The sequence below is a fragment of the Anoplopoma fimbria genome, chromosome 11, assembly GCF_027596085.1.
Source record: "Anoplopoma fimbria isolate UVic2021 breed Golden Eagle Sablefish chromosome 11, Afim_UVic_2022, whole genome shotgun sequence".
NCBI classification, from domain to species: Eukaryota; Metazoa; Chordata; class Actinopteri; order Perciformes; family Anoplopomatidae; genus Anoplopoma; species Anoplopoma fimbria.
Window position 1 is genome coordinate 1,614,789 of NC_072459.1, and position 16,704 is coordinate 1,631,492.

General features: G+C 41.5%; 1 protein-coding gene across 2 annotated transcripts; it reads left to right on the forward strand.

The window, feature by feature from the left end:
* The first annotated feature begins 5,554 nt into the window (after positions 1-5,554).
* Positions 5,555-8,411, forward strand: LOC129098794 (interferon-induced protein 44-like). Of its 2 annotated transcripts, none has more exons than XM_054607900.1 (5): positions 5,555-6,481; positions 6,856-7,005; positions 7,174-7,348; positions 7,460-7,560; positions 7,658-8,411. In XM_054607900.1, exons 2-5 carry the CDS (start codon positions 6,919-6,921, stop codon positions 7,817-7,819), a joined length of 525 nt encoding a protein of 174 aa, XP_054463875.1. In that variant the 5' UTR covers positions 5,555-6,481; positions 6,856-6,918; the 3' UTR covers positions 7,820-8,411. The 2 variants fall into 2 exon arrangements, with proteins under 2 accessions (XP_054463875.1, XP_054463874.1); XM_054607899.1 differs by having other exon boundaries at positions 5,555-6,477.
* Positions 8,412-16,704: the final 8,293 nt, after the last annotated feature.

The window sequence follows — 16,704 nt, forward strand, 5'->3', positions numbered from 1 at the left end:
AATGCGGAGGCAGAAATGTGCATCTGTCATGTGACTTACTAGCGTGTAAACATTTTATAAACTATCGCTGATATTTACTGTTTCTCTACTGTTGCACAGTACATTACAGTACACATTGGAATGTCTCTGCGTCAGTGGAGATGATGTCTCCAGTGTTAGATCCACGAGGCTACTCCACACGTGCTACACACCACACAGCAGCTTTTAGGCCTTTTTCTGTTGTTTGCAAGCAGACAAATGTGACCAGGGGGCACCTTCGCACAATGCTTAGTCAAAGGAGAGAAATCAGTTGCATTGTGTTATTGTAATCATCAGTATTTCAAAAAGCATGGCGAATTAATGTTATGGTGAAAAATAATGTGACCATCCCTGTCAGTCTTCTACAGTGTGTCTAGTCTCTAGGGGCGGCTGTGGCGTAGTGGAGAGTAAGGTAGTTCTCCAATCAGAGGGTCGGTGGTTCGATACCCGGCTTCGGCAGTCGATGTGTCCTTGGGCAAGACACTTAACCCTTAAGTTGCTCCTGAAGGCTTGCCGTCGGTGTGGACTGGATGATGAATGTTAGTTAGAGTCTGATGGTGGCACCTTGATGGTAGCCTGTCATCAGTGTGTGAATGGGTGAATGATATGTAACATACTACTGACTGTAAGTCGCTTTGGAGAAAAGCGTCTGCTAAATGACTGTAATGAAATGTAGTCTGGAATGATTATATTATATTGAATTCTTATGTAGGGCACTGCTCTTTGTCTGTACTGCCACAAAGTCATCTACATATACAAGTGAAAATGAAACCTAATTGTAAGAGGGAAGCCTATTTTTACTTTTGTTGCTCTACACCATTCCTCTGGCTCTGATCAAACATATTTTGAGAAGTGCATGCATCTATTCAATCATTCAGGTGTGTCCTACTGTTGTCACTTGGTGGCTCTTTCAGAAATCATAGCAATGTCAAAAAGCACGGAGAACCTCTACTATATCTTTACTTAGCTAAAAGTTGTTGCTGCTATATTAGTGCTCTTAGTGTCGTATATAACACCTTTAAAATGTTGATATTGATAAAAAGTAAAAGTTTCAGTTTAAGTGTGTCCCTATGTTTAAGTATAAGCATTAAACATTCAGGTTGAGATGTCAGTTGGATTGTAGTCACTGAAAAGCAGATGAACAGGCATATGAAGAATGAGAGACAGTAGAACTGCCAGCTGAAGAAAAAATTATGTTAATTGAAATTGTGTGAAACTGACATGTAAGATGTTAAACAGTTCAAGTCTCATTGAAATTAAAAGCACTTCTTTCAAACAATGTAAACATCACAAAAAAAGTTATGAAAAAGCATAATAGGCCTATGATAATGTACAAGATTTGTGAACAGGTATGGAGATGTTTGAGAAAAGTTGACAAGATACAAAGATAGGTAGAAGAATCAGAATTAGAAAATTCTGTCCATTCATTTAATTGTGCAAATGTTTTGGGGAAAGAAAAAGTATGAAAGATGTCAAAAAAGGAACAACACAATATTTTGAAGTTTGAGCAAAGTTTCTTTCAAATGTATGAGTAAGTTTGAACCTCCACAATAGTTTTTAATATTGATAATAAATACATTATTAGCTAATTTCCAAAGTCCAAACATATTCTACGTGTTTTGTAATAATTGGACAATTTCTGTCTGATGTGTTGGTTTGAATGAAACTACTCAGGTTGTTTTTCAAGCTCAGTCACTGGATGGGGCTGTGTCAGGTGTTGAAGAAAATATGCAGCATTGTCTGCAGGAGCAGGGAGGCAATGTGCTACCATGCTACTGCAGCACGTAGCTTACTGTGATTGTGTGACCTCAGCATCTCCATAGCTTGATGTTGGACACATTAATGACCAAGATTACTGAAACTTTTGTGCAGGGTCAGGGCCTTCTTGAGGAACTTTCGATCATTTCTTTCAAAAATGTAACATCAGTGCAACCTAAGTCATGAGAGGCTGGAATTCAATGAGTAACACAAACGACCCGCATAGCTCGTACACACCTAGAACAGACTGGCGTGAGAGATAAAATCTTTTAAATCACATGATCTAATGGAAACTGAAAGAATGCTTCAACATGTAAAGCTGCGTTTCCTCCCACAACACGCATGAATGTAGATAAAACCAAAAAGGCGTCAACAGCTTCGCTCTTAGTTATGCCAAACAAAAAACTGTCCAGAGATGGAAAAGCTAGAAAATACTTTAGAGTCCTCTCTAATAGTCTTATATTGCCATGACTTACTGTATCATTAATTAATTGAGAGGTACAATTAATCGCCAGTTGGGATTCCCCAACTCAACATGCATAAATGTAGATAACACCAAACTGGCGATCATCACCAAAATTGATGAAGCCTGTCCAGAGGTCAAAAAATATATAAAGAATGTGAATAAGAGCAAGTACCTGAAGGAAAAGGTAGGTTTCCATTGATGATTTTATGAGTTTCAAGAGAGTTGTTCTCCTAATTGGAATACAATTTTGCTCAGCATTTACAATCAATTTTGCTCATCATTTACAATCACCTCTGATTGCACCTCCAGTGCAATCAGAGGTGATTGTAAATGAAAAGGTATAATATAGATATGTTTATATACAATGCCTATAAAATGTATTCACCCCCTTGGAAGTTTCACCCTAACACAAAATTCTCCTTTGGGTTAATCAAGACTAAATAAGACATTATTCCAATCCTATATTTCCTTTTGCATTTTTATGAATTCTTTCCTTTTGTGATTTTTATGTGCCTCACTAGTCTGGTGTTTTTGTATTGTCTGTTAGTGCTTGTTATGAGTATTTTTTTACTGTGAAAGAAGGGCATTGAGGAGAGGATTAAACAAAAAGCAAGATGACATCTGCCAACCCTATGCCCAGCACATGCGGCCAATCTCTTTTGTCACCTATGGCAGGGGGAAGTATGAAGTAAAGGCTGAACTAAACAGAAACCAAAGATGAACATTGGGTAACAACTGTATTCTGTTAGTGTAGTAACAGCTCAAACCATGACAGGGCTGTGTCACCACACAGCATGTACATAACTACTTCTACTGTCAAATGTAAGTTTAAACTGGCTGGTTACATTATACTGTAGCCTGCTTTATAGTTTAAAGTTCAAATAAATGGAAATACTTCAGTTCAGTTCTAACAAAAGTGTTCTCTACATACAGGTGCATCTCAATAAATTAGAATATCATGGAAAAGTTATTTTATTTCGATAATTCAATTCAAAAGTGAAACTCATATATTATATAGATTCATTACACACAGAGTGAAATATTTCAAGCGTTTATTTCTTTTAATTTTGATGATTATGGCTTACAGCTAATGAAAACCCAAAATTCAGTATCTCAGAAAATTTGAATATTACATAAGACCAATAATACAAAGGATTTTTAAAACAGAAATGCCACCCTGGACTTCAAGCAACTTGGATTCTGTGCCTCTCCACTTGATTTCCAAATGAAATGCAAAATTTACTTTCATCTGAAAAGAGGACCACTTTGGACCACTGAGCAACAGTCCAGTCCTTTTTCTCCTTAGCCCAGGTAAGACGCTTCTGACGTTGTCTCTGGTTCAGGAGTGGATTGACACGAGGAATGCGACAGTTGTAGCCCGAGTCCTGGATACGTCTGTGGGTGGTGGCTCTTGATGCACTGACTCCAGCCTCAGTGCACTCCTTGTGAATCTCCCCCAAATTCTTGAATGGCCGTTGCTTCACAATCCTCTCAAGGCTGCAGTTATCCCTGTTGCTTGTGCACCTTTTTCTACCACACTTTTTCCTTCCACTCAACTTTCTATGAATATGCTTGGATACAGCACTCTGTGAACAGCCAGCGTCTTTAGCAATGACCTTTTGTGGCTTACCCTCCTTGTGGAGGTCAATGACTGTCTTCTGGACAACTGTCAAGTCAGCAGTCTTCCCCATGATTGTGTAGCCTACTGAACCAGCCTTAGAGACCATTTAAAGGTTCAGGAAACCTTTGCAGGTGTTTTGAGTTAATTAGCTGATTAGAGCGGGACATCGTGAGTCTACAATATTGAACTTTTTCACAATATTCTAATTTTCTGAGATACTGAATTTTGGGTTTTCATTAGCTGTAAGCCATAATCATCAAAATTAAAAGAAATAAACGCTTGAAATATTTCACTCTGTGTATAATGAATCTATATAATATATGAGTTTCAATTTTTTAATTGAATTATCGAAATAAATGAACTTTTCCATGATATTCTAATTTATTGAGATGCACCTGTAACTAAATGTACCTACTTCCTTTATAGGTACTTTCCACTTTCCATCAATCTGTGTGTTTACACTCAGTTTGCTGACTTTGTTGTCTGGGAATTGTACTGGTCTTGGCAGGTTGGTTAACCAAAATGTTAAGAAAGAAAATAGTTAGATAAATGTTTCTTCTCACGATGCCGTTTTATCCTGAAAGTGAAAGTAAGCGGATAGCTCATATAACACAGTTCTTCCTGTCAACATCACTTGAAGCGGCACTCTGCAACGCTGCAGACGTAAGGTAAGGACTTCCTGTTATGTCTCCCAACAAAGTAAATTCTCCTTGTGCTATCATACTTTTGATGACAAGTATCATTGTAGTGTAATATGTTTACTCTTATGGTGTTATTATCACTCTACTCAAAGATTAAAATGGTCTGTAAAACTAGTGCTATTATGAAAGACTTGCTTCATGTACTGCAGTGTTGAGCCTTCACTTTTACCTCTATACGTAACCAGTCACTGAACTTGAAAGTGAAATTGTCTTGACTTTCGATTCAATTTGGTAGGAAATATAACTTTAACATTTGTTACCACTGTCTTAACTGGTTTTCCTATGTCTCCAGTTATCATCTTCTTGCTTCTAGCAACTTTACTCTTGTTGGGCAGCTTCCTTTTCTATTCTGCAAAAACCCTTAAAAATTAATAGAAAAAAACACTTTCAGTTCCATCTTTACCACTAAGAGTCTCTAAGTGAAGTTAACATTTACGAATAGATTCTCCAGAACCTTTAATTTAAATTCATGCACATTTACATGTATATGTCTCACTTTACAGCAATGGGAGGAGGTAAGTCTTGAACTGTCATAATTTCAGCTTGTAAATGTTCCCAATATTGCAAAAGTGATTGAAATTTTGAATATTGCTAAAATTCACAAATGCATGATGTTGTTGAAGTTTAAGCTGTATGTTAACATATGTAACTTTCTCTTTAGCATATTTTAGTCAGCCATGGAGGGCTGTGACAGAGTGAGTATGAGTCACATGTTGTGCATTCATTAACAAAACTAAAACAGTAATTTGTTTTAATGTTATTTTCTTTGATTAAAAGGAGCCACCAGGATAATCTTGATTTTGTGGAATCTTACAAACCTCTAAACCGAGATGTCAAAAATCTCAGAGTTCTGCTTCATGGACCAGTCGGGTCTGGCAAGTCCAGTTTCATCAACTCTGTTGAAAGTGTTTTACAAGGAAGAATTACGCATCGAGCTTTGACAGACACAAACGCCCAGGACAGCTTTACCAAAAAAGTAGGAATAACTGTTTACTGTGGTGATTCTAAAGAACAGTTTGAAATGTTTAAAAAATCCTTGAAGCTTTAACTGAAATGGCTATAAAAGCATTTTAAGATAACTGATCACATTAGTGCATTTCCACTGATCATTTCTGTACACTAATCCAACATTTAGCATTATACCATGTTCACTGAAAAATCAAGATTCTGATGGTTGGAAGGTGTGGATTACCATTTAGTAATCAGACAGTTTAATTGGACATCTATGATGTATTGTAGGTCGATGTGTTGGTTTCCCTTCTACATTAATGTGCCATTATTACACTTTAGGTAAAGCAGGCGACACTGAGCCTTAGCAAAATAGTTTGGAGCAAATGTTACAGATGGCTGTAAAAATAGTAATAAATAGCTTCTCAGGGAAAACGCTGCATATTTAAATTGAAATGTGTTTGATATTTCCGTAAATCTAGAAGTCAAAATAAATGTACAGCTTTAATGAAGAAGGATCTTAACTAATAAACTTTTTCCCCCGCCAAATTTAAAAACTGTAACACAGCCTTGGGAACCCCCTTACTGTTGGATGATGCTTTGATTTGGTGCTTTAAATTTGGCAAAAACAGCACATACATTTGCTGTAATTCTCATACCTCGACCGGCCAGGTGATGCTACCAGAACCCACAAGCCCCTGAGATTCGGCCCAGGGAACCCGGCACATGTCCCAAGTCCTTGCCAAACGGACCAGTAAACCCCATGCCAGGTGATCAGGGGAATCACCTGTTCCCTGTTTCCTGTGGCTGTCTTAAGCCCCTTGTTTCTGAGCTTTTTAGCTCAGTCATGATCTCAACCCGAGGGACTGACAACTCTGTTTTCTAGTTGCCTTGTATTTGCGTTACCCTGCCCTTTGTGAGAACCTGCCTCTGTGGGACCCAACCTTTGTTTGCTACAGCACATGGTCTGTAAGGACTCTCCTTGTTTCTGTGTCTTTTGAATGTTTTATGGACTTTGAGTTCATTACCTGAAAAAGCTCTTCTGAGTTATTTATCCAAAGTCAAGCTTTACGTTCGTTTTGTGCTGCTGGATCCCTGTGTTTTTTATAAGAATAAATTCCTCTGTTACAACTTCACCCACCTCGTCTCATGCAATTGTGCTCCACCTGTATCATAACAGTAATTGGTTTACAAATGCAGTTATTTGTTGGTACCTAGAATTTAATCTAAAGCCCCCCCCTGCTGTTTTCTTGGAAGAAGCAATGTCCGTTTAACATTTTAAATTGCAAATTTATCATGGATTTGCTTAAGTGATGCAAATGATTACACCTTCTGTTTCACAGTACACGGCTTATAAATTCCACAAAGGCCGTGATGGCTTTTACTCTTTCATTTTCAATGACATCATGGGCTTTGAGAGAATAACTAACAAAGGAGTTAATGTGGAAGACGTGAAACTGGCCATGAAGGGACATGTTCCGGACGGTTACAAGGTACGACACTTTGAACTCTGACATTATTTAAGATGTGTACTTTTCCTTTTTTTACTGTTTTGCAATCAACTCTTTTTTTTCAAAGTTAACTATTGTGTCAAAAGCTATATTTTAACTGTTCTATGAAATAGTGAATATTAGTTTCTCTTTTTTAAATGTTACTTATAGTTCGATCCTGAAGTCCAATTTCAGGATGATGATGATGATGACTACAACTCATGTCCGACTCTGGACGACAGAGTTCACGTCCTGGTTTGTGTCATTCCTGCTGACAATGTTTCTTTAATGAGTCCAGAAGTTGTGACGAAGATGAGAGAAGTCAGAGAAGCAGCCAGTGAAATGGGTAAGAGCAGACATCACAATGGTTATAACTGTGTGCACTCATGGAACCAGGTCTGGTTTTATGATGAAAATACCAGCAGAGCAAATACTGAATAGATTTCTGTCTTGACAGGAATTCCCCAACTGGCTATTCTCACCAAAGTTGATAAAGCGTATTCTCAGCTGACAAAAGACATAAAAAAAGTATATAATCACAAGGACTTGAAGCAAAAGGTAGGTTTCTATTGGTGATTTTGTAACTTTCTGAATTGGAGCACAAAAATCTATTCTACTTTGCCATTTACTAATCAACTGAAATGCTGTTACTTAGGTCGACGAATTGAGCATGTTGATAGGCATGCCACCGAACTGCTTCTTTCTTGTGAAGAACTACCACTCAGAAACCAACACAAATGAAGACATTGATGTGCTGATCCGGAGCACGCTGAGAGAGATTATTAACGCTGGAGAAGACTTTCTCAACAATCTGTAGACCTACATACTGCGAAGGCAAACCTTGTATGATTAGTTTCCACATTTTTACTCCCAACTTGTCAAATACAGACTCTTGGTCAGTGGCCTTAAGCCTCAAACTATAAAGCTCCACGTACCCCTCTAGCATCAGTGTTTTATGTGTCAGGGCGGGGTGTCCGTTTCATCTCGTCACATGCAGTGTCTTTTTAAAATAAACTTCCTTCACAGAAAGTGTGGTTTTGTAAACAAAACCCCTTAGTTAGGTTTAGGAATAGAGTGGGTGATGTTAATATACTTGCTAACACGTCACTACTGAGTGAGTCAAGACTCACATGACTAGTGATGCGAACAACTCACACGATTAACGACTGACGTGTCTAAATGTTCATGATTACTTTTATTTTTGCACGGTAAAATTCAATTTTTTTCAATTCAGTTTATTTTGTATAGCCCAGAATTACAAATTTGCCTCAGAGGGCTTTACAATCTGTGCACATGCGACATCCTCTGTCCTTCCCTCACATCAGCACAGGAAAAACTCCCCTAAAAAACCCCTTTAACAGGGAGAAAAAAGGAAGAAACCTCTGGGAGAACGACAGAGGAGGGATCCTTCTCCCAGGATGGACAGAATGCAATAGATGTCATGTGTACAGAATGAGCAGCATAACAGAGATACAACACATTCAATGTATATGACATAAATGATTCATATAATAAGACAACTTATAATAACAGCAGCAATTATTACAGTAGAATTATAGCCATGAAAATAGGGATAGTAATGTGACTAATAATAATAATGGAAGTAGCAGTGGGTGTCAGTCGGCTCACAGCAGGAGGCACGACTACGGTCCAGGTACCACAACGATTCATGGAAACCTGCAGAGCGAGAAAGCAAAAGGGCTTCAGGGTGGAAGTAAAGCTAAAATGCTTAATGGTACAGGTAATAGTAATAGTAATGTGACTAGTAATAATAATGGTGGTAGCAGCCGGTGTCAGCAGGGCCGTAGCAGGATGCACGTCCACGGTCCAGGTACAGCCACGATTTATAGAAGCCTGCGAAGCGAGAAAGCACAAAGACTCCAGGGTAGAAGCAAGTCAATAAGCGTAATAGTACAGGCAATAATAAAAAAACGGATAATGAACTCCTGAATTAAAGTACAGTGTTAGTTTGACCCATCAACATCCCCTCCTGCCCTGGACTATCGGGCTCTTTATACAATGTCGGTGGCTTTGACCATTTATGATAATGTCAGCAGGTTTTCTTTGGAGTTATTTTAAAGCCTAGTGGGTCTCATGCGGGCAATAAAGGGTGCCTCCGTGTGTCGGTATCAGACGTCGAGGGGCCCTGACCAACCGTTTGTGTTTGACGAGTTAGGAATGAATCCGGGATGAATCAAAGTATGTAAAATTGCCTACTTTAAAAAAACAATAATAACGGTTATATGCAGGATACTTTTTGTGATTTTTATTTTTATTTTCAAGCATGTTATGCACATAATTTAGATTTCAATACATGTGTCTTATTTTAGTAATTTTTAATTTTTTTTTTCCTATTTTACTTGAGAAACGATACAAAACCTGTTCAAAACATGGATTTTTCAAAAAAATATGCCTGTTTGTAGTTCCATATTACATGAAATACATTGTGAAATAAATACTCATATGAATAAATACACAATGTTATGAAACAATTCAACAGATTTGTATGTGCAGTTTTGCATTTATGAGTTTACTACTGTTTTGTTGAATGTTTTTTTCTTTCACCAGATTTGATTTCAGACTGTTCTTTTCCAAAAGATTGTTTCATTTTCACAACATCAAAATTATCGAATGTGTCGAATGTTTTATTTAAATGCCAATTTAAAAATATTTTTTGTCTGTTTCTCAATCCTGACAGAGCAACTTCTCTGATTTGCTCTTCATTCAGATGGAAGTACTTCACTTGTCTCTAAGAGAACCATTATTGGGCTCATAAAGAGGTTAAAAACGTTAGATGTCAGCACGTCAAAGGATTATTTTAGCATCCTATGTCTACCAGGGGTGCTGCTGATAACTAAAATGATGATGGGATGGGACAAGTTAGCTGTTAACAAGTTACTGTAGTTAGCTAAGTCAACTGCAGAAATAATTCTGCATAGCGTTCTGATCTTTATTCCACCCTGACACAAGTGTCATGTCTCAAAATACAGTAGCGTAACTTATAGACATATAGTTAGCCTAGAACTGATATCCGAACATAATGCTTGCAGCACACAGAACATAAGTCATACTGAATGTCAGAATCCCACAGTTTCCCTATTATTTCTGCTGGTGCCTCACGTCTGATTGCCTATATCCTCAGTGTTTCAGTTGGGGAGCCTATAAAAACTTCTGGGTTACTTCTGGGTTATTTACCCTGTTGGCAGTGCATTCCAGCTGTAGCGTATTTTAAACTACTTTAAACTACTCGTAAGAACTCATGGGGCACCACCTCTTTACGGAGGAAAATAACAAAAATAAAATCAATAATTTGGCAACAAATTATTCAGTGTGAATATCTCAGGCGTAAGTACCGAGTTCATTGATCTATAGTTCCCACTTAAAATAATATGACAGACAACGACTTGGCGATGAATGGGTCATTTCTTTCTAATACGATTAAATGAATGGATAACAAGATAAATAATTAAACAAGAATACAAATGATGAATGAATTAGTTTCAAATGAGACAGGCAAAATAATTTCAGATAGTGAAGGGAAGATTGTGATTTCCTTCATAATCCTAACACTACTCTCACCGATAAATCTAAATTATAATAATTCAGAGCGTTATCCGACACCAACTCATGATCACATTAGAAGATGTCACTTTCCTACTTTGTGCAGCGGTGTCCAGGTGACTTTACGGTGGGTTCACAGTAATTGAATATTGTTAGCATTAACCATCTGTTTAAATGTCACATTCAATGATTGAATATTTAAAACCTCAAACTCAGCTAACCAAAACGTCCACCAGATGACGCCAAACTTCTAAGGTTTGTTAGAGCAGTGGGAAAAGGAGGAGGGCTTCTTTAGGTGGTGACGTTTTTGGCAACGCCCACTAGGTCACCTCCGCCACTCAGGTAGCATACCGTCAGTATCTCGGGGACAACAAAAAAACCCACCAAGCACAATTATTCCTCTGCTCATGTACACCCACAGGGTATATAGGTTGTGTATTTTCTAACACTCAACGCAGAGATAAACCTCTATCTACCACAGCGGGCAGTGCTAACGGGTAATGGTAGCTAATCAAACCCGATAACAAAGAGGATCTGAGGCCGACTAAATCTCCGGAACACGCAGTATTTAACCGACACTCAGGGCGGGTCGAGATCGGTCTACGGAACACGCAGTATCCGTCTCGCCGGCCAAGGCCTTTTTAGCAAAGCATGCAAAATTTTAACAATTAGCAGGGGGCTAACTAGGCCGTAGCCTCACTTATTCTATGGTTTATGGCGATCGGGAAACCCTCATAGAGCTCCTCTATCACCCCCACTGGATGGATGGCCGCTTGAACGCAGCGACCTTTTAAAATTCTTTATTTAGTTTAATACACACGGACGTCTCCGACTAAACTTAACAAATTTTTAACATTAAGCTTAATTCATACACATACGAACAGACAGCAGTTTGTCACTGTTTAAATGCTCACAGACAAAAGTAAACAGGACAGGAAGTTAAGCAGCACCTTATGATCGTCAAGTGGACAGCAATCACAAACTTTAAAATATCTAAGATGACGACTGATATTTAAGTTATTTATCTTTTTGATCAAATCAGCCAAGGTTTGTCTGTGGCTATTAATTCATCAGCAGAAACTCGGGTGTAAATTTGCCTGCACGCGGGGCGTCAATTTGTAGCGGGTATAAACTACTTCAAAATTTAAATAGTGCACTCGTAAAAACTCAACCACTACGGAGGAAAATAACAAAAATAAAATCAATAATTTGGCAACAAATTATTCAGTCTGAATATCTCAGGCGTAAGTACTGAGTTCATTGATCGATAGTTCCCACTTTGAAATAATATGACAGACAACGACTTGGCGATAAATGGGTAATTTATTTCTAATACGATTAAATGAATGGAATATTTTTTTATATAACTGAAACTACTCGTTGATATACTTAAACTAATCTCGTTTGGCTTAACAACAATAATTAAAGTTGATGTCTTGCTTAAAATGAATAACTATAAGATGCTCAAAAGTAGTTAAGAAGAAAGAGCTCTGACAATAACTGCGATTCGCAAATAAAATAACGTGAGCGTGTATGAAGCTCCGTAAAACTAAACAAGACGCACAACCAACACAAAATGAAGAACGAAAAACAAGAGGGCGACAAAGAAAAGTTCACCAGTTTTATCCACACAGGATAGGTGTCAAATCGTGGGGTGCGGACCGCGTGATTACGGTTCGTAAATACGCAACCTTCTCCGCAACTATTCCAGGTTTCTTTGTCTCTTAATGTTGGCATGCTCTTGCTTAACTAATCTAACATCTTAAACAAATGAGTCACATACTTTCCCACACTATCATATTAATAAACCTTACACACTTATCAACTTGTATGTATACAAAAATGGAACTTTAGTTACATACACTTAATACACAGGATTTAACAAAGATAATGCGGAGGCAGAAATGTGCATCTGTCATGTGACTTACTAGCGTGTAAACATTTTATAAACTGATATTTACTGTTTCTCTACTGTTGCACAGTACATTACAGTACACATTGGAATGTCTCTGCGTCAGTGGAGATGATGTCTCCAGTGTTAGATCCACGAGGCTACTCCACACGTGCTACACACCACACAGCAGCTTTTAGGCCTTTTTCTGTTGTTTGCAAGCAGACAAATGTGACCAGGGGGCACCTTCGCACAATGCTTAGTCAAAGGAGAGAAATCAGTTGCATTGTGTTATTGTAATCATCAGTATTTCAAAAAGCATGGCGAATTAATGTTATGGTGAAAAATAATGTGACCATCCCTGTCAGTCTTCTACAGTGTGTCTAGTCCAGAATCCATCCATCCATCTCCTTCCGCTTATCCGGGGCCGGGTCGCGGGGGCAGCAAGCTAAGGAGGGTCCTCCAGACGTCCTTCTCCCCAGCAACACTTTCCAGCTCCTCCTGGGGAACCCCGAGGCGTTCCCAGGCCAGACGAGATATATAATCTCTCCAGCGTGTTCTGGGTCTACCCCGGGGCCTCTTACCAGTTGGACGTGCCTGGAAAACCTCTAAAGGGAGGCGTCCAGGAGGCATCCTGATCAGATGCCCGAGCCACCTCAGCTGGCCCCTTTCGACGCGAAGGAGCAGCGGCTCTACTCCGAGCTCCCTCCGGATGTCTGAGCTCCTCACCCTATCTCTAAGGCTGAGCCCAGCCACCCTACGAAGGAAGCTCATTTCGGCCGCTTGTATTCGCGATCTCATTCTTTCGGTCACTACCCAAAGCTCATGACCATAGGTGAGGGTTGGAACGTAGATGGACTGGTAAATCGAGAGCTTTTCAGCTCCTTCTTCACCAAAACGGTCCGGTACAACGCCCGCATCACTGTTGACGCTGCACCGAACCGCCTGTCCATCTCCCGCTCCATTTTACCCAACTCTCCTCCCCTGGCTGCGCCTTGAAATCCTGTCCATGAAAATCACAAACAGGATTGGTGACAATGGGCAGCCCTGGCGGAGGCCAACACGCACTGGGAACAAGCTCGACTTTGTGCCGAGTATCCGGACACAGCTCTCACTTTGGTCATACAAGGACCGAATGGCTCGTAGTAACGAACCAGGTACCCCATATTCCCACAGTACCCCCCACAGGACTCCCCGAGGGACACGGTCGAAGGCCTTCTCCAAGTCTACAAAACACATGTAGACTGGATGAGCAAACTCCCATGCACCCTCCAACAGACCTGCAAGGGTAAAGAGTTGGTCCGCTGTTCCACGTCCAGGACGGAATCCGCATTGCTCCTCCTGAATCTGAGGTTCGACAATCGGACGGAGCCTCCTTTCCAGCACCCTGGAGTAAACTTTCCCAGGGAGGCTGAGCAGCGTGATACCCCTATAATTGGAGCACACTCTCCGGTCCCCCTTTTTGAAAATGGGAACCACCACCCCGGTCTGCCACTCCACAGGCACTGTACCCGACTTCCACGCGACAGTGAAGAGACGTGTCAACCAAGACAGCCCAACAATGTCCAGAGCCTTTAGCATCTCCGGTCGAATCTCATCCACTCCTGGCGCTTTGCCGCTGAAGAGCTTTTTAACTACCTCAACGACCTCCGCCAGGCATATGGACGAGACTTCCCCTGAGTCTTCAGACTCTGCCTCTTCCACAGAGGACGTGTTGGTCGGGTTCAGGAGTTCCTCAAAGTGTTCTTTCCACCGCTCGACAATATCCCCAGTCCGGGTCTGCAGTTCTCCCCCCCTGCTGAGCACAGCCTGAGAAAAGCCCTGTTTCCCCTTTCTGAGTCGTCTCACGGTTTGCCAGAACTTCCTTGAGGCCATTCGAAAGTCCTTCTCCATGGCCTCGCCGAACTCCTCCCACACCCGGGATTTTGCCTCAGCAACCACCGCAGCTGCAGCCCTTCTGGCCGACCGGTACCTGCCTGCTGATTCAGGAGACCCCTCGGCCAACCAAGCCCGAAAGGCCTCCTTCTTCAGCTTGACGGCCTCCTTCACCGCTGGTGTCCACCAGCGGGTTCTTGGATTGCCGCCACGACAGGCACCGATCGCCTTCCGACCACAACTCCTAGCAGCAGCTTCCACAATGGAGGATTTGAACATGGCCCACTCGGATTCCATGTCCCCAGCCTCCCCGGGATGCACGAGAAATTGTTCCGGAGGTGGGAGTTGAAGACCTTGCGGACAGGATCCTCAGCCAGACGTTCCCAGTTCACCCTCACTACACGTTTGGGTTTACCGGGTCTGTCCGGCAGCCTCCCCCGCCACCTGATCCAACTCACCACCAGGTGGTGATCAGTTGACAGCTCTGCTCCTCTCTTCACCCGAGTGTCCAAGACATACGGCCGCAGGTCTGATGACACAACTACAAAGTCGATCATAGACCTTTGGCCTAGGGTGTTCTGGTACCAAGTACACTTATGAACCTCCCTATGCTCAAACATGGTGTTTGTTATGGACAGTCCATGACTAGCACAGAAGTCCAACAACAAAGCACCACTCGGGTTCAGATCGGGCAGGCCGTTCCTCCCAATCACACCCCTCCAGGTTTTTCCATCGTTACCCACGTGAGCGTTGAAGTCTCCCAGAAGAACTATGGAGTCCCCAGTCGGCGCCCTTTCCAGAACACCACCCAAGGACTCCAAGAAGGCCGTGTACTCCGAACTGCCGTTTGGTGCATAGGCACAAACAACAGTCAGAGACTTTCCTCCTGCGATTCCCAGTCGCAGAGAGGCGACCCTCTCGTTCTCCGGGGAGAACTCCAGAACAGCGGCGCTCAGCCGGGGGCTTGTGAGTATCCCCACACCCGCCCGGCGCCTCTCACCCTGGGCAACTCCGGAAAAGGAAAAAGTCCAGCCCCTCTCCAGGAGTTTGGTTCCAGAACCGGTGCTATGCGTGGAGGTGAGCCCAACTATATCTAGCTGGTAGCGTTCCACCTCCCGCACCAGCTCCGGTTCCTTCCCTGCCAGAGAGGTAACATTCCACGTCCCTAGAGCTAGTCTGTGATGCCGGGGGTCAGCATGCCCAGGTTTCCGCCCCAGCCAGCCGCCCAGCTCACATTGCACCCGACCCCAATGCCTATCCCTGCGGGTGGTGGGCCCACAGGGTGGCGGCACGATGTAGCTTTTTCGGGCTGGGCCCGGCCAGGCCCCATGTGCCAAGGCCCGGCCACCAGACGCTCGCCGGCGAGCTCCCCTACCAGGTCTGGCTCCAGGAGGGTGCCCCGGTTTCCCTATTCCGGGCGAGGTGCCACAACCTTGTATCGTCCGATTCATTGAGGTTTGGTGAATCGCTCTTAGTCTGACCCCTCCCCCGAGACCGCTTTGCCTTGGGAGACCCTACCAGGAGCTATTGCCCCCGACAACACAGCTCTCAGGATCACTGGGGCACACAAACCCCTCCACCACGATAAGGTGGCGATTCATTGGAGGAGTAGTCCAGAATGATTATATTATATTATATTGAATTCTTATGTAGGGCACTGCTCTCTGTCTGTACTACCACAAAGTCATCTACATATACAAGTGAAAATGAAACCTAATTGTAAGAGGGAAGCTCTACACCATTCCTTTGACTCTGATAAAAAATATTTTGTAAGTGCATGCAGCTATTCACTCATCACTCATTCAGGTGTGTCCTACTGTTGTCACTTGGTGGCTCTTTCAGAAATCATAGCAATGTCAAAAAGCACGGAGAACCTCTACTATATCTTTACTTAGCTAAAAGTTGTTGCTGCTATATTAGTGCTCTTAGTGTCGTATATAACACCTTTAAAATGTTGATATTGATAAAAAGTAAAAGTTTCAGTTTAAGTGTGTCCCTATGTTTAAGTATAAGCATTAAACATTCAAAAGCACTTCATTCAAATAATGTAAACATCACAAAAAAAACTGCATGAAAGAGCGGAATAGGCTTATGATAACGTACAAGATTTGTGAACCGTTTAAAGTATGAATTAAGTTTTTCTGAGTGAAGGTATGAACAGGTATGGAGATGTTTGAGAAAAGTTACAAAGATACAAAAAAAAGATACAAACATAGGTAGAAGGATCAGGAAGGAGCTTTCCATAAGCGTAACCAGTGTAACCTGAGTCATGAGAGGCTGGAATTCAATGAGTGACACGCCCAAACCAAATCACATGATCTAAATGAAACTAAAAGTAAAAGCTAAAACATTTAAAACTGCGTAGGCTACACAAT

Excerpts from the sequence above, each read along its gene's own strand:
- LOC129098794 (XM_054607899.1), top strand. Across the intron at positions 7,349-7,459 it reads AGAAGCAGCCAGTGAAATGG|GAATTCCCCAACTGGCTATT; the intron begins GTAAGAGCAGAC and ends CTGTCTTGACAG. Across the intron at positions 7,561-7,657 it reads ACAAGGACTTGAAGCAAAAG|GTCGACGAATTGAGCATGTT; the intron begins GTAGGTTTCTAT and ends GCTGTTACTTAG.